Source organism: Pungitius pungitius, chromosome 19, assembly GCF_949316345.1.
Source record: "Pungitius pungitius chromosome 19, fPunPun2.1, whole genome shotgun sequence".
Lineage (NCBI taxonomy): Eukaryota > Metazoa > Chordata > Actinopteri > Perciformes > Gasterosteidae > Pungitius > Pungitius pungitius.
The window spans coordinates 8564931-8583382 of NC_084918.1; the positions used below are offsets into that span (position 1 = coordinate 8564931).

General features: G+C 44.1%; 1 protein-coding gene across 1 annotated transcript in view; it reads right to left on the reverse strand.

Moving 5' to 3' along the window:
• The window catches only part of cntnap2a (contactin associated protein 2a), a 159200-nt gene that overhangs the window by 10278 nt on the left and 130470 nt on the right, over window positions 1-18452 (reverse strand). The window contains exons 20-24 of the mRNA XM_037456600.2: window positions 18157-18375; window positions 13802-14038; window positions 9807-10040; window positions 7573-7706; window positions 2218-2311 (exon numbers count right to left, since the gene is read on the reverse strand). Of these exons, the coding sequence (XP_037312497.1) occupies window positions 2218-2311; window positions 7573-7706; window positions 9807-10040; window positions 13802-14038; window positions 18157-18375 (918 nt within the window). The remainder of the gene's footprint in view (window positions 1-2217; window positions 2312-7572; window positions 7707-9806; window positions 10041-13801; window positions 14039-18156; window positions 18376-18452) is intronic.

Genomic DNA, 18452 nt, shown 5'->3' on the forward strand with positions numbered 1-18452 from the left:
TGTGAGTAATAGGCATTATACTTCAAAGAATATAGCTTTTACATTTGGGGACGTTTGCAGCTTGTTTAATATGTTTGGGCAGAGTTAACAGAACAAGAGAGGCGAGCGGCACACAAATCTGAATGTCAGTGTTGTATTGAGATACATGTCCTTTACAATCTGCCCCTTCACACTGTCGTTAAACAGCAGTAGTTTTAGTAGCACATGCTGGATGCAGCATTTTTGTAGTTGGTGGCTGACATCCAAACATGCCTTTTGTCAGCTACACTATACACAAATAACTTTCTCCATATTCATTATTCTGAGTATTATTTTCGCAATTAATACAGTCTGACAAAAGAGAGAAAACCAAAAAAGCAGCCAATGAACTAAATATTCTAGTGGCAGGTTTAGTATTTCCTAACAACCAATTAGTCATTAAGATAGCTGGTAATCTTCTATTGATTTATCAATCAATTCATTGTCTCAGCTCGCAACCATTGTCAGTCACATCTACCAAGGATCCATATTGATGGCACTGTCATGTGTGTTCGAGGGTTTGTGTGAACTCTTTGTGTAAAAATGTCGTATGTGAAGGAAAGGATACGTTTGCCTACAGAGATCATCTCAGGGAGACTCAGGTCTCACACTGTGCAACAACGTGGCCCACATGCAACACGGAGCTAAGAAGATGATTAATGGAAAACAAGTCCATTGTATATAAACGATGGTTGTAATCATTTAACATCTGGCTTGCTTTATATTCCACCTTGCCATTATTCCAGCAGGCTGGTCCCCTCCAACAATCAGCCGACTGTGAGGAAACACTGGAGACGTCGCTGTGATCACAGTGTGCGTGTGTTTGTGCGTGCGTGCTGTGCCCATCACAGAGCCTCTGTGTCTCAGATACAGAGAATCCGATAGGCCAGCTGTCTGACAGCCTGTCCTGTCTTCGTGGTCCACACACTGAAGTGGAACAGATCTGATGAGATGTGCAAAATCAAATGCCTGCTTTTGTTCTGTTTCCTTTCTCTCTCTGGCTTCCTCATCCCTCATCAGTTCTCGTCATCCGTCTATTCCTCCTTCCTTCTTGATCCAATTACCTCCTCATTTCACTACTCTGTGTGTATTATCGCGTGTAATATTTTGCGCGATGTCTGACGGGAGACTCATGGTACCATTGCACAACGTCATGTCTGTTGATTTGCTAGTGTGGGGCACGTCGTTAAAGCATCTGTGCTGCGTTAGTTTGGTCCTGATGGATGGCTATGCGCCGCGTGTGCATGTGTGGTGTTGTATTCCCAGGGGTTCTGCTGGTGTGTGCTGCAGGTCGATAAGTGAAGTCAGCCATTACTTCAACCTCACCGACTTTCGGTAGAGGACAAAAGAGACACAGACATCGGGGAAGAAGGGAAGGGAGAAGAAAAAGAGGGCAGAATAGACTCGAGCATCTCAATATGCTCGATATCCAATCTACCATCAGAGGAACATTATGAGTAATAAAGAAGCTAATGAAATGGATTAAAACCAAGCCACAACACACAGCTAGGAGAAAACAAAATATGTAACTGGCTCTTTACGCTTATAGGCTGAAATGTTTGGACGAATGATTTAGTTTGTTAAGACAAATGGTCTTTGTCACGTCAATGGGAAATAAATAAACTGATGTAGAAGATTATACAATTAACAGTTACATACACTTTTATCTAAATTGGTCAAGCACAGTCCAAGGCAAATATGTATTAGGGAAGAAGACGTTTTGACCAAACAGATTTCATTACTGTATAAGCCACAGATGCATGCAGAGACCAGATCACGTGCTGCACCAATATCCCCATTTAGTCCTCTGGCAACATCTAGTGGACAAATGAGTAATTACAGCCTCTTTCATTATTAATTTATATTCTTGCCTTTATTATTCCTCAATGATCATTAATATATATATATATATGATTTCATTGGGATATATGGCCTTTAAGGACCCAAATCAGCCTTGAAAGGGTTCGAATAAATTTACAGAAATAAAATCGACTTCATAAAGAGGACAAGCAACAGCTCAGCAACAAGCACACTGTGTTCAGCCACAGGAGACAACTGTGGCTTTTTTCATTGAGTTTAACCCAATAGCATAAGCTCCAGTTGGGGATCAAAGCAAGATCAAACCATATTCAGGAAAAAAATTAAGGTAATACAAGTGCAAACATGTTTAAAGCGGTTTATTCAAGCTGACGTACTCACCAAAGACTTTCCCCAAAAACAGCGTCTTCACCAGGCTGAACTGTGTGTCCGACTCATCTGGCAGCGTGTAGCTGACTGGAGGGTAATGATCCAACTGAAACAGAGGGAGAGAGGGAGACACGAGATAACACATGCGTTTTAAAAAAGGTAAAAATACCAATCAACCTTGAGACACCCAAATAAAGATCTGAATCCGCATTAAAACAGGATGATGAAGAAGAAGAGAGGGAAACGGTCAGGCTCCACAGTAACCTGTGTGACTAAAGATGTTCAGCAGAGAGGAAATCACTGAGTTATACATTTATGTGGTTCCTGTGACCCAAAAAAACAGAGAGCACACAACCAAGGCTCAAACGCATCACCAGACCCGAGAGAGGGTGATGGAGGCAGGGAATAACTTTAATATCACCGCGGCATAATGAACTTGTTATTGCTGTTTCACTGAAGTTTCTAATTAGCTTAACGGCTGCAGCCGGTGCTATCGATGAGAATCATTTCAACCCCGGCAAATTGGTTTCTGCGTGATTCCAGCAATAAAAAGGTCTTCCTCCCTCCTTTGTGTTTGCTCACAGGAGAAATGCATCTCCGCACACACCGGCCTGCAGGAAGCCCACCGGGGGCCCCACCGAGGGCCCCACCGAGGGCCCCCAGCCAGCAAAGGGCCGGCTCATCGGAAACAATGACTTTTGCTACCGTATGTTTTACTGGACTTTTGTGCAGAGCAGCTGTCAGGGAGCCGAGCCGGACTTGGGGTTGGGATTCGTACGTGCGTGTGTGTGTGTGTTTAGGTGCTTTTGTGTAGAGGTTTGAATCCCTTAACTCTCCGGACCGCTTCCTCCTTCTTCCTCCTTATACATACACACAAACACACGCACATACACACCGACACACACACAGCATTTCCTAATTTGATTCAAAAGCGCAGGTCTCAGTGGAGCATTATGTGGGTTTTATTCTCCCCGGTGACTGGAGGGTGGGATAATGGGCTACAATTAAATTGTGTTCAGCTTATTTACTTTTATCGGAGAAAACAAATTGGCTGCAGAGTCTGGGGGGGAGGGGGGGAGGGGGGGGTACAGTCTGAGTCTCAGAACCCGACAAAAGGTCCCAAGATAAAGAACGCCAGCGAAGAAACTTAATTTGATCAAACTTTGTCAATTACAACTGCAATTATTGGGATCTTTTCCTTTTACGCAGCTTCATTTAGGCAAGACAATTCTCTCCTTTAAGTGCTTGTTGGTGCCTCTCAGGTTAAAAGGCTTACATAAGGAATGCAATCAGGGATCAGACAAGTAGGGAATCAACAATGGGTGAAGTCTCTTTCCCTTACAAAGTGCTCAGAAGGAATCTAATTTAGCCAATGTGCTGTATACAGTCAAACCAATTTACAGAAGAGCTTCCATTGCAGCTTCCTTAATCATAATCCAGAGGCAAAAAATAACTGAACAGATTAAACATTAGAGAGGTGCGGAGGAATGTTTTTTGTTTTTTTTTACTTTAATGATTGTGAGTTTGACTTCATTAATAACTGAACAACAGTTAAAGAGGAGAAGAGAAGCAAGGCGAGGAGAGTAGCGGAGAGGTAAGGAGAGGAGAGAAGTAAGGAAAGGAAAGGAGAGAAGTAAAGAGAGAAGAGGAGAGAAGGAGAGGATAGGCGATGACAGGAGATTCGATTAGATGTTTGTTGCCTGAAGGGACTCCTCACTTTCATCTCTCAGTCCTCGCGGTGGGTGAGAGTTCGAGAGAAAGTGAGAGCTGGAGATGAACTCTTTTGGATCCTGCCCTGAAAGGCCTTTGATAGCGAGCTAACCCGACTGCTTAAGAAACCAAACACTTGCTTCCTTCACTGCGTGACGTGTACCTGTGTGTACATTTCAGCGGGTATTCGTGTACACACTCAAGTCCACGCACTGAAATGAGCCTCGGGCTGTGATGGGGATACATGACCTGGAACATGATGAACGCATCAAAGCGATCTTTTCTAATCATTTCATTTTGTGGGTCTGTCCTGGCAATCCTTCTTTCGACCTCCATTCTTCTTCTGCTGACTTTTCTCACACTTGTTTTTTCCGCTGCGTCTTGAAACTAAACAGTCGCTTTCCCCAAAAAGCCCCAATCGGAGAGGAGAGACATTGATAGCCTCAGGTGAACCCTCCACTCACTTTTTTTTTTTTACCCTGGAAATTGAGTTTGATCTACTAGAGGGCCCAGCATCACTGACTTCTACTGCATCGGACTCAATCTCTGCCTCTTACTCATGCTGTTAAATCTCAGATCAAAGCAGCTGTAACGCGGCCTCCGACGAGCTTGTAAGCGAAATAATAATTGGTTGGTTAGATTTTCAAATGCTTGTGGCTTTTTATAACAAATTTGGCATTTTAACCGTCAATGCATAATGCAATAATATGTGATCCAATTTCAAAGCCAGTAATTAGCCGGTCTACATTTCACCCCACGGTAATTCAGTTTGAACATTCACATACAGCAGTTCAGCATGGTTGATGGGCCTCAAATGCTGTTAATGGATGGCACTTCAAAGATGATGCAGTCAATTTGTGAGCAAACAACCGCCTCTTTGCACATCGAGGGCACTGTTTAGACCCAACATTTAGCGTCTTGACTGAACCGATCACTCGCGAACAGCCCTAAGTGCAAATGGGAAAGCGCCCAGAGCCCATTGAGGACGCGTTAAGATCCCAAAGCCGAGACCACAGTGTGACTGTGTGGACAGTGTTTGAGCAGTGTCCACAGGAATGCATCCACATCCAAGCAGATGCTGATTGCATGCTGGGAAAATCGCCCGTGTGGTGAGCAGTGGAGGCGGAACGCGTTGGCCAAAAAGCAATCACAGAACCATCGGCCATCCAGAGAAAAGATCTACAGTAGATTGGTATAAAATGAGCTTGTGAACTGGTTACTTGTGAAACACGCTGGTCGTACCTGGCGGTTGATGATTAACATCTTTCCTCCTTAATGCTAGGTTAAAGAATTTAATCTATTTTTTTAATTCAGTTTTGGGGGAATGTTACAACACAATTTCTTAACCTACCGTTCTTTTTGTGGAAACCCTACATATAAGAAAACCCAAAACATAAACCCCAAATATCTTAAATCTTTTGCATGGGCAACTTCCTTCCAAACTCCTAATATATGTTATGTTGTTTAGTGTTTTAGTTGCTGCTGTCCTCCTAAGAGGAACCATGTCTTGTTCCTAGCAGCTCAGTAATTAATGTGTGAGCTTGTGGTTTCAGGCCAAAAAAAAAATCAACAGTAACTAAAAGCCTATAACTCATGATGTGAGAAGGTATAAGGCAGAAGGAGGAACGCTGAGATAGAAGGAAAGAAGTGCCAGGGCTGGATGAATTAGAATAAATAATGATTCATTTAGAAGTATGGCAAGTCTTCTTAGCGAGTTGACCGGACGAGATCTTACTTGTTTTGGTATGCATGTCGACATCTGTTTACCCGTGGAAATTAAGGCCATGTTTGTACCTTGAAAAGAGCCCAGAGGCTGTAGGGCAACATGAAAGTTTTACTCATCAAAGCTATCTTTGTTAGAACACCTTCTGGCTCTATTTTTTTAGAGCCGTATCTCTAAACCTATCTATTTTTTTCTCTCCTTGTTTAAATAGCGAACATAAAATAAAAAAAAAAAAAAAAATTAAATGGATTGTTATTTAGAGTAGCCGGCCGCCTGGGCACACATATTTTTTGGATTGGTCAACCGAGGATATGCAATGGATCATTAATATTTCAATCATGCATTGTGCACTGGGCTGAACGTCAATATCTCAACCAAGCAGCCAACCATCAACCAGTGGAAGACACGGGGTGCATGCATGTACGCCTCTGTGATACGAAAATGAGCGGTCTGCTGCTCCTATCACTCTCCGTGCCAGCAGAAAAGGGGATGTGTTATAGGTTGAAGCGCTCCCACTGGGGGGATCAGCAGCTGCAGGATTTGATTTGCTCAGAAAATGAGAACGATTTTCTGAGGGATGTTGCAGTTTTCAATTTTCTTACTGACATGATTGTCCACCGTAGTCGGTGGATGCCGCTGGTGAGATTTTAGTATGGATGGGGTCAATGCTTTCGATGCAATGACAAGATACAAACTCATGCAGAAGAGGAGAAGTAATGATTATTGGTTGGCAAGTGTACTGTGATTGATTCTGGCCATCACCTTAATGAAAGCAAACAGTTAAGTGATTTATTAGAAGAAACATGCCAGCCAGAATAAGAAAGAACACTACTAGCTACCAGTGGCCGTCTACCACGCGGTGCAGTGAGATATTCTTACTTCTTGCAGGAGACAGAAATATTCACACGTTCTCCACACATTAGTCTGCACCCTAATTTTACAGAAAGGAGTCGAGTCACTGGCTCGGCGGAATGCAATACCTCCTTCTTGCCACTAGAGGGTAGATCGTGAGCATGTAATAGAGTCACCTTTGTGCACTGTGTGAAATGGCTGAACGACTTATGTACGTCCAAGAAAGCATTGCAATTGCAACAGAAGAGACGTTGAAGTGTAGATCAATAATGCCACGATACACAATGTGCAAACAATGTACTCACATCTCACAGTCTACAGGAGGCCTTTCATACACAACCTGGGTTGTAGCTCGACAATTTGAGTTTTTACAATTGACCCTTTTGCTTCTAAAATAGGCAAAAGCAAAACATGCAACGCGCATTCATCTTGATCTGTTGGAAACCAGTTTTTACAAGTCGCTGCCATCCATTAGGTTCTCCTTAAACTGCAGCCGGGAGCAAATTGGAGCGTTTTAGGACAGACCAATCTAATAGTTTAGCTGAATTCTCACTCAGTCCTTGACAGCTACTGACTGAGGCTTGGCTGTATTGATCCCCACTAAGCTGTTTAGCTGCACAAAACTCACGGGCCCCCCTAAAAACCCCACAAATACACAACTGAGGGTATCCGCACGGACACACTCAGTCCCTCCTGCTGTGTCTCATCCACGCGCAGCCACGCACGGCAAACACACAAAACACATGCAGCCAGGATCACACGACGCAGATCGATGTGTTCTCTCTGCTGCTATACTTAGGCTGTCGAGTGGAAGTGGATTAACTAGTGGCAGAGGACAAGCACCTTCATCACAGGAGAAGGAAAAGAGCAGGCCACAGCTCTCCCATTTGACCCAATGCAAACAGTGGTTGGGTGTCGCGCACGCGCCCGTCGGAGGGCAATCACATGCGCTCCCTTTTCGCTCGGAGGTAGGATCTGAACATTGAAGCATGAGTCTTCTGACTTCTGAGCATCAACTAAAAGACTTAAATGTGTGTTTGAAAGATGTCAGATGTGTGTGTGTGTGTGTGAGCGGTCCGTACCTGGATCGTGATGCTGCGGTCGACTCGGGACATGTTGATGCTATGTGGCTGTCCGTTGGCCAGGTTACGCTGGTCCACGTCTATGGAGAATGGCTCCTTCAGACCTCCCAGGTAATACCGGACCTGTAGTGAACCTGAACACATACAGACCTGTGGTTTGAAACCTTTCCCACTTCTCCACAAAGGTTCAATTGTGTGCTCTCACCAATAAAGACCTGAAGGTCTTGTTTATGTCATGTACATTTACAAGTACAGTTGTACAAGGCAATGGAATGCTGGCCCTTTAAGCCCTTCAAACTATAGATAATACAAATGCATTAAAGACAGCGAAAGCGAGAACTTCTTGGTTACTCAAAGTGCTGGCTGTTCAAATTTGTAACTTCCTCTGGAGAGAAACTGACTTGGAAAGGTCTGATGCTTTGAATAAATACAACAGATCTTCGAAATAGTTCTCAAGGACCGGCTGCATGAATCATGATCGCTGATGAGTCCATTAGTAGTGTCATTAGTGTCTTGTCAATTGATGGCACTTAAGACTTGCCATTTATATATTGTATAAATGCTGTCCTTTATACCCTTGTTTTCTTACAGAAGAAATGCAGTTTTCTTGTTGAAGTGATGGGGCAAGCAGCGGTGATGAAGAAAGGTTGAAACCCTGAAAGATTCAGAGGACCCACAGCTTGACTGTGAATGGGATTATACACTCACCGGCCACTTTATTAGGTACACCTGTCCAACTGCTCGTTAACACTTAATTTCTAAGCAGCCAATCACATGGCGGCAACTCAGTGCATTTAGGCATGTAGACATTGTCAAGACAATCTCCTGCAGTTCAAACCGAGCATCAGTATGGGGAAGAAAGGTGATTTGAGTGACTTTGAACGTGGCATGATTGTTGGTGCCAGAAGGGCTGGTCTGAGTATTTCAGAAACTGCTAATCTACTGGGATTTTCACGCACAACCATCTCTAGGGTTTACAGAGAATGGTCCGAAAAAGAAAAAACATCCAGTGAGCGGCAGTTCTGTGGGCGGAAATGCCTTGTTGATGCCAGAGGTCAGAGGAGAATGGCCAGACTGGTTCGAGCTGATAGAAGGGCAACAGTGACTCAAATAACCACCCGTTACAACCAAGGTGGGCATAAGAGCATCTCTGAACGCACAGTACGTCGAACTTTGAGGCAGATGGGCTACAGCAGCAGAAGACCACACCGGGTGCCACTCCTTTCAGCTAAGAACAGGAAACTGAGGCTACAATTTGCACAAGCTCATCGAAATTGGACAATAGAAGATTGGAAAAACGTTGCCTGGTCTGATGAGTCTCGATTTCTGCTGCGACATTCGGATGGTAGGGTCAGAATTTGGCGTCTACAACATGAAAGCATGGATCCATCCTGCCTTGTATCAACGGTTCAGGCTGGTGGTGGTGGTGTCATGGTGTGGGGAATATTTTCTTGGCACTCTTTGGGCCCCTTGGTACCAATTGAGCATCGTTGCAACGCCACAGCCTACCTGAGTATTGTTGCTGACCATGTCCATCCCTTTATGACCACAATGTACCCAACTTCTGATGGCTACTTTCAGCAGGATAATGCGCCATGTCATAAAGCTGGAATCATCTCAGACTGGTTTCTTGAACATGACAATGAGTTCGCTGTACTCAAATGGCCTCCACAATCACCAGATCTCAATCCAATAGAGCATCTTTGGTATGTGGTGGAACGGGAGATTCGCATCATGGATGTGCAGCCGACAAATCTGTGGCAACTGTGTGATGCCATCATGTCAATATGGACCAAACTCCCTGAGGAATGCTTCCAGCACCTTGTTGAATCTATGCCACGAAGAATTGAGGCAGTTCTGAAGGCAAAAGGGGGTCCAACCCGTTACTAGCATGGGGTACCTAATAAAGTGGCCGGTGAGTGTAGATATTGAGTGTCTTAGTCTCTATACAATCTATAGCAGCGCCCCGTGGCAGTGTATTTTGTAGTTCTATTTTTGTGTTGTGTGCACATTGATTTGTGAAACACTAGATGTCACAGCAATTTTTTTTAAACTATTTAATAAAAGCACTTTGTTGCCTCTCAGTGGAGGGGTTGCTTACTGGACAGGATCTTTAGATATTATAAAACTTTCTAAACCAGCCTTTTAAAAAAAGCACTTTGTAGCACTTTCAATGGTTTTCAATGGTGAATCACCACATGTGGCATCGGTGTGCGTATGTGTGTGTAGCTCACCATTCCGCCTTAAGACCACGGCCAGATAATCCTGCGTCCTGGAGCTGACGTACATCAGAATAGCCGGAGCGTTAGAGGTGCTGAAGCTGAAAGCCACTTCCTCCTTTGTTAGGTTCACTTCGTGTGGCGTCTGCTGGCGCGTCAGGAGCTTTGAGTCCCTGCTGGCTCCTGCGACCGCTTCAGGCATGAAGTTGTATTTGATTAATGTTCCTGCCTCAAAGAAACCCCCGACATCTGGGTGAGAGGACGGAAGCAAATAGGACAAACAAATGAACACACATAAGGCATAGAAAAAGAAAACCCCACAGCTCGATGCCTCCGCACACCAATCAATTTGCAGATTACATCCACAGCTGTTCAAAATGTCATTACCTCATTATTACAGAAGGCCTGAGTGGTTGAAAGCCCGCGTTGTGGGGTCAGAGTCAAAATCTAGAGATTGCGCACACAACCCTTGTTCTATCGAAGCGGAGCCACAGGGAGAATGCATATGAACTCACACATGTCAAGACACAACTGGCTAAACATATCCAATGGCAAGAGAGAAAAGGCCACACACAGAAATATGGCCGTGTGCAGGAGGAGGGAGGATTTGCTGTGCTCATGCATCTGAAACCAAACAATGCATTGTTTGCCAGTACATTAACGGACCTAATGGCATATTGCAGCCATTCCAAGAGGCTTATTGATTCATGTAATCAAGTGTTGAGAAGATTGGGGCCTTGTTTTTCAACACTCTGGTTATGCTCCTTTTGTACGTGAAATTAAAGAGAAAGGGTTCCATAGAAAGCAATGAGCCTTTAGTTGTGTGTGTGTGTGTTTAAATGCCATGAAGTGTTCCTTGACATGTTTGTCTTCCCTAGTGTGGCAGTAGTGAAAATGTAGAAATCCCTCTTACACAAGAAGTGAACACATTCATGCATCTTATTTTGAAGCTTCACTTTCACCCATCGACTCCTGCTGAACTCAATACAATAAATACTTTAAGCTACAGTACTTTAAGTAAATACAAGGCTTATTACTAGAAAATAGGAAAGTTCTCTGACCGGCAGTGCCGTTTAGGCTAAACCTTGTTTCTATTCAGCTGCACCACAATGCTATCATCTACTGTATTGTGCGGTGCACTGATATTGCTTCAAGCTTTGGAAGTCTGGTGAGACACATTTCACCAATTGTTCTGCGATAACCAGGCGAAGAGCTTGTGAAGTTTTCAAATAGCCTGCTTTTCACTTCCTCTTCTAATTCAGCTGCATTGTTCTGCCAGAGCCATGCTTTTGGTCTTTAGCGTAAATCTGACAAAATGTCACATTTCTGTCAGAGCAGAAGGCTTCATTGAAATTCTTGAATCCTTTATAAGACAATGTACGGGAAAAAAAATGAATGCAACGAGCCTCAATATCTTTTGACAACCATGTTCACATATTATATTACTTGTTTCAAGTGTGAGGTCCGAAATTGATTATTGCCGCCCTCTTTTACTTTAAATGTGTCAGTTAATAAGCTTAGAGAAACTATAGATTAGGACCAGCAGGCTGTCATCCTCTTTAAGTGCAAGTACCTTTTTTTAACGTTAAATTTGAACATAGACAAATGCATGTGTTTCAGCAGCAACAAATATCACTTCTGCATTGTGAAGTGAGAATGATCTAATTACGTAGATAAGACAGCTAGAAGTAAATGTCTAATATTTTCAGGCACCTAAAACGGCGACAGTTTTTGATTACACGTGTTAACGGGTAAATGTTGGGATATTCAGAAAACACTTTATAAGTTTACAAAGAACATGTGTAACTGACCCAGATCTCATTTACTGTTTAAGCTATTCTTGCATTTTATTGGTATTTCTACAAACTGTAGAATACGTGGGGCCTCTGTGTAACGTCTATCTGCGTTCTCTGCCCTGCTGAAAAAAAATAAAAGAGACTCTGATTTGCCTTAGCAGTAGCAACACACACACACACACACACACACACACACACACACACACACACACACACACACACACACACACACACACACACACACACACACACACACACACACACACACACACACACACACACAAGCAGTGAACAAGAGAACTTTCCTCCTGGGACTCTACATGACTACGTGTGTGTGTGTGTGTGTGTGTGTATTTTATGTAAGTGTGTAAAGAAGTTTGGGAAAGGAGATTTGTGCAAGCATGCAAACCTCTGCAGGTATCTACAAATGTGCGTGTGCGTGTCCATTTATATGTATGTACATGTGCACATCGGCTCCATGTGACCCTGCAGGGCAGAAAAGCTGCAGAATGAGAGCATATAATAATAATACCGCAGGGTCCCCTGAGCAGTGTGTAAATATGTATACAATGGAAATGCACTATGCAATTATGGATGGCTTCATGCATTTTTCACTCGCTGGGAGGATAGGGAGAGAGGGGGAGAAGTTTGGAAAAAGGAAAAAGAAAACAGGAGAGGGGCAACTTATTAGGAAAAAGGGAGAAGGGTTGGAGAACAAACAAGGAGGTGGGAGAAGAGGGAGAAAGAGTATAAGGAGACGGAGAAAATGGAAGCAACCCAAGAAGAAGCAGTGAATTGTAGATAAAAGAAAAAGGAGACAGAGGGGACCTAAGAGAAGACCAGAATAAAGGGGGATTGGAGGGAGAGGAAAGTCACATGTCATGGAGCAGACACAAGGGTGTGCTCTCTCCCTTTCTTTGCCTCACTCTGTTTTCTGACAGGCGCACGGACCATCTAAACACAAACGCACACACAAACACACACGCACACTCAGACAGGAATCTCTGTTCTTTAAACCCTGAAACGCCTGATTGGTCATGAAAGGATTCACAGGAGGTCTTCTCATGTTTTACACTAGCAAATCATCACACATTGTCATCCTCTTCCCAGGTGCGCGCACACACGCACGCACGCACGCACGCGCGCGCACACACACACACACACACACACACACACACACACACACACACACACACACACACACACACACACACACACACACACACACACACACGCACACACACACACAGACACACTCTGCTTTTCTGTCAACTCTCCCACCCCTTCCCACCAAGAAAAAACACTATTAGGCTTTAGGAAACAAATTAATTCACGTGTCGGGGATCAACTCTCTGAAGGGGAGCAGAAACCTCTGACAGCACTGCTGCTTTGCTCCCAAGAGCATTTTATGAAAACTTGTTTTTTTGGGATCTTTAATGCTGCATCTAATGAATCCCAGTGAAACAAACATGACGTGGTCGCAATATTCAACAGTGCAGGAGCAGAGTTATGCTGTGACATTTCCCATCTCCATACTTCAGAAGCCTGGGAGCCACACACGATGCTTGGTGAGGTGACTTGCATTTTGTCTCGTGGTTTGATCCCTCTGCCTTTGCACAGTTTCAGCATTCAGCGAGTGCAGTCCGGGAGAATTGGTGGGTAAGCACAATATCACTCTCAATCGATACCTTTTATCATAAACCCACACACACGTTGAGCACACCGACAGCTCCAAATTGAACAGGAAGCTATACAGTCACACAGCACAGCAAAAATCACAGTGGGTTGTCGGGCAATGGCTACTTCTGCAGCAGTAATCATGGCGCTATTTGCCTCTGGCTTTGTGAACTAAAGAGGAACCCTGCCAGTGATTATGTGGCTTCACAAAGATCCCTGCAGAACTAGGGAGATGAGGACTCAGTGTGTCATCTTAAAATGTAGAGCAAAGAGGTAATTTGTAAGGTTTGAGGAAGGGAAAGTAAGACAATACTACCACTACCTGAGGGAATTGCAAAAAAACCCTGCAGTGTTTTCAAAGGGCGAATAAAAACACGAGACAAAATAGTTACTGAAAGCCCACACAAAGGGAGATTGATTTTTCTCGCAATTGATGTTTGAAGGATGAAGAGCAACATGATGCATTTGATGGCGCTGATAGTCCCGTGATCTCCGCGTCAATAGGAGACTGAAAATATCTCTCAAGATGCCTCTCACCTCTGGTGCAGAACGGGCCGTCGTAGGCGGTGGCGGCGCAGTCGCACAAGTAGCCGTTGTACCTCTCCACACACTTCCCTCCGTTGCGGCAGTACATCCCGAAACTGGTGCAGTGGCCTTGGCAACCTGGCTTGACCCCAGGCGTCACCTTAGCCCTCTCCTCCAGGTCCAGGGTGATGCCGTTCATCCGCAGGGCGCGGATGCAGCCCAGGAACCCCCTCTGCCCTCCTGCCGCACCTGGGGAGCAGCGGAAGCCAAGGGGGGGGCGGGGTGGTGTCAGTGAAGCAAGAGTGGTGGAGCATTTGGGAGACAGAAACGAAAGATAAATAGAAAGGAGGCCAAATGGAAGTCGGGGTCACAGAATCGGGGTCCCTCTGAATGTAGGAGGCGGTTTTAATCTCTTTTCCAGAAAACCTTAATACCCCGGCGCCCGGAGGGAGCCACTGATGTCACGTTGACGCTGTTCGTGAAACCACCTTCAACTCGTTTGATTTCACTAATTAAAACGGCCAAACGAACCCTGTGTCTTAATGAACATCTCATACGCAGTATACGCACGCAAATGGATGCACGAGTGCGTGTGAACTGCATACCACGGAGAAAACCGGCACGATTAATACACACCACACACAGCGCACCTGATGCGAACGAGTCAATACAAGCATTAATGCTTTGCCCTCGGGGTGTCGATAGCCATTCCCTCAAAGCGCCGCCATCGTCATTCTGGCCCTGCACCATTGCAGTCTAACTACCCATTAACTTAGACAGAGTAGGGGTGTTAAATAGATTAATCTGCACCTAAACGACTATAGCGATAAACACGCTCATAAACATGCACCCACAGGTATGTATTCACACGTACAAAAGCAGAGCCACACAGGAGGCTCCCGCTGTATGGATAAATACACGGGTACGGGCGCACTCTCACACACGCTGTCATTAACTAGAGCCGAGGGGCATTTTACTTATTAAAACCTCTCAATTGCATCCTTTGGATTATGGAAAAGCGGTCGTCCAAGAAGACATGTTAAGGGAACTTGAACACACATTCAGATTTCCCCGCCAACAGCTGCATTCTCGCATGCACACATCTGCCGGCTGAGCCGCACAGGTACAGAGCAGATCGAATGAGATTACGAATGCGTGTACTCCAGCCAATACATTATCCACATATCTGGATGCAGCGGGGCTTCCACGCGCTTCCTCTGCTTTTCAGTCCCACAAAGGGTTTGACTTTTACTAGACCTGCTAATTAATCTATTTTGTACCGCTGATTGGCTGGAGGTTTCTGCCACCTGTTTACCCAGGTCTGAATCAGTCTCTGATTGAACAGAGAGCAGGCTCTCAGGCCTGCAGAGACCAGGGCGGACACACACACACACACACACCACAGTGCTCACAGATTCTCAACAGATCACAAATGGTGGGTAATAGAGCCCGACTGATGCCAACATTGGCTTCTCACAGAAATGTTGGGGTAAATACGGTGGCGTAAAGGCAAACGTATGAATGTGCAATACATTGCAGGAATATTTTGAAGTCTGGATTTCATTCTTAATTCAGGTGTATATATATGTATATACAGTATATGTTGGTCGACGTGTTTATCCAAGATTACCGTTTATCAGTAAATGACAAAAAGTCTGACACAAACAGTCATAACAGTAAAAGACGAATGTAGTGTGTGTTTGCACTTATTTATTAATGGTATATGTATGGGTATCATACCCTATAATGATGTGCTAATGAGATATGCACCCTGGAACACAGTATTCACACCCATACGCAAAACTGCTAAATTACCAATTAAAATAGAAAAAAAAAAAAACCTTTTGACCTTCATCGGTTTGTGTGTGTGTTTAAGTTGGTAGAAATGCCACATTGCATAGAAATGATTAATGAAAAGGCAGTAAGCACTGAAATACTGAATAGGATAAAGAGGATGGACAGACAGTACATCAGTGCATGTATTTGTATCTGGACTGCTATTTAAAGCCCAATCCAACAATACAAATGAAGGCCCCATTTACACTGACTGGCTGCACATCTGCTGTGCCATTATCGTTGTGGGAGTGGTTTAATAGTGTGGTGGTTGGTCCTGTCTCTTTCTGTAAGTCTGTCTGCTGTTCAGCACCAAAGGGATCCCCATAACAGTGTTTGCCGACTCCATATTTACTGGGGATTCACTTTAGGATGCCGTTTGTTTTGGTTTTAGATGAATATTTTTGATTCATGTAGTCCAAATGGCATTTCAAAAGCATTCCCAGCCCACCGGCCTTTCCAGGAGGGAGATATTATCATAGAAATCCCATTTTACCAGCCCTGTGCTTTATATTTGTTAGTTTAGAGCAATGCTTTTTTCTGACTATACCTCCCTTAAAGGTCCATAATGGGCTTGCTTCTCATGGATTACTGCATGGAAAATGTACTTGTGTGTTGCAATGTGGCGGAATACAGGCATTCCTCACACCTTCGTATACATGCCTGTTTGTGTGTCACATTTCATTATACTCACACTTATATATTAAATGTTACCTACTGTCTTTGCAGGTGAGCGAAGCAGGCTTCCCTGTCACAGGTTTTGCACACATGCAGTGAGTAGAAACAAGCAAGATGTCGATCCGGGAAGACAGAAAAAGCATAGTAGAAAAGCAGGATGCAGATAATGCAGAAAAGAAAGTAAAAAAAAAAATTAAAACAGGAGAGAATTGAGGAAAACATGCAGAAACATTCAAAATCAAAAAGGGTGAGCATTTATCAAGATGGGAAACAAAAGAACAGATGGTTGCAAGAAATTAATCAAATGTGGCAAGATTGATACTTATGTGCATGTATGAAGTGAATTTGAGAGCTAAAAGTTAACAGTGTGAAGGAAGTGACAGCAGGCTGATGGGATAACATTTACTCTCAGGGCCGTTAGAGCCAATGAGCCACTGTGCAGTAAACACTAAAGCAATCAAATGCTTGATGAGGAGCATATTGATTGAAAAGGAGAGAAGGAGCTGATACCGCTCCAGATATGAGAACAAGGTGGGAGAAATGATCTAATCCAACTTCCCTTTAGTGACTCTGAAACTGCTCAAAGCAAATGAGGATTAAGCTGGGATTAGAGGCCAGATTTGAGCAGGTACCGACTCCTCTATGGTTGTTGTTACATAGACGTCATTCTTTCCCCGCTTTCTCTCTATCTTACACTAAACGTTGGGTTTCAAAAAATCAAAGTTACGAGACGTAATGCAACGAAAGCTTTTCTGGCACCTTTTCATTGGACCAAAGAGAAAGTGAAGACAAATAGGCACATGACAGGTCCCATGCTTTAGCCGGGTTTGCTTCTGCTTCAGCAGAAGTGATGAGACGGTGAAATGATATCATAAACGCGGACCAGGGAGTTAAGGCCATCACTTCCTGATTGGAATTTGGAACAATCTCCTTTGGGCAGAATTGTCTTTCATGAGATAGAGAGAACTCTGTGATCCGCTTCAGCATTTTTCCTTATTTCAGAAAATCCCTGAAACTATTTTAGACCAAGAATTTCGGTTTATAGAATATCAACAGCTCAGCAAATAAAAAGGCAGCGTGTTACAGGGACGGGAAAGAATAAGATGGAAACTGGACATGAGTTCTGGCATTGGAACCTTTGACGAGCATCAGGCGCATTGCGAGGAGAGGAGGAAGGAGTGAACCAACCAGACCTTTTAAAAAAGCAATTATCGGTGTGATAATAAGGTTTGATCTGTCTTATATAGAATATGTGTGCAGGATAGAAAAATTCAGAAGGGTGATATCTCGTCCTTGCAATAATAGTTTCTTAATCCCCAGGAATATAAATGCTGAGTCAAAGTATTAAAGTATGAAAGAAATGACCTCTATAAGTGAATTAAGTTGGCTCAGTTTTAACTTCATCAAGATCACTTACATGGATTCATTTCTGATGATGTGTGCATACCATTACATGGGAAAACGGCAGTGTGTGTGTGTGTGTGTCCTGGATTAGTATGAACTTAATTAACAGTGTCTTTGGCCAAGATGCTCCGAAGCGGACCCGCCTTTTACTTCTGAAACAATCAGACGTCCTCACAGCGGATGTCTGCATCAGAGGGCAACATTACGGGAATAAAAGGCGGCTTATTAATTCAATCCAAGTGCGATGACACAGTTGATGTGTGCTTAGGCATTTCCCTTATACACATAAGAGCTCGCAATTATGGTGCGTTTGTCTCTGTGAGTCTCCTTCCTACACGAAGCGGGTATTACATCTCCAAATTGCAATCAAGCGTGTGTACTTTTGTCACTCTTACACATCAGGGCTGTTAATTGTTTCTGCGTGTTTGTGTGTGTGTGTGCGCGCGCCTTACCCACGTAGAGTTGGCTGAACAGCTCGAGCCGGGTGTGGCCCTGAGCAGGAGCGAGCCGAGACGCCCGGTAGGTCTGATCCAACTGGAGGACCGACTCTTTGACGTTCCGCTCGGCGTTGACGCGGTGCCATTGGTCGTCGTTGAGCGGCGCGGCCGAATGCACCGTCAACTCCACCGGTCCGTTTCCAACGTCGAAGGAGAAGGAGATGACTTTAGGAGCTGCGTAGGAACAAAAAAAGAGAAACAGTCAATTCTCCCGGATTGTTGGTTACAGAAGTCAAACGTCAAACCCTATG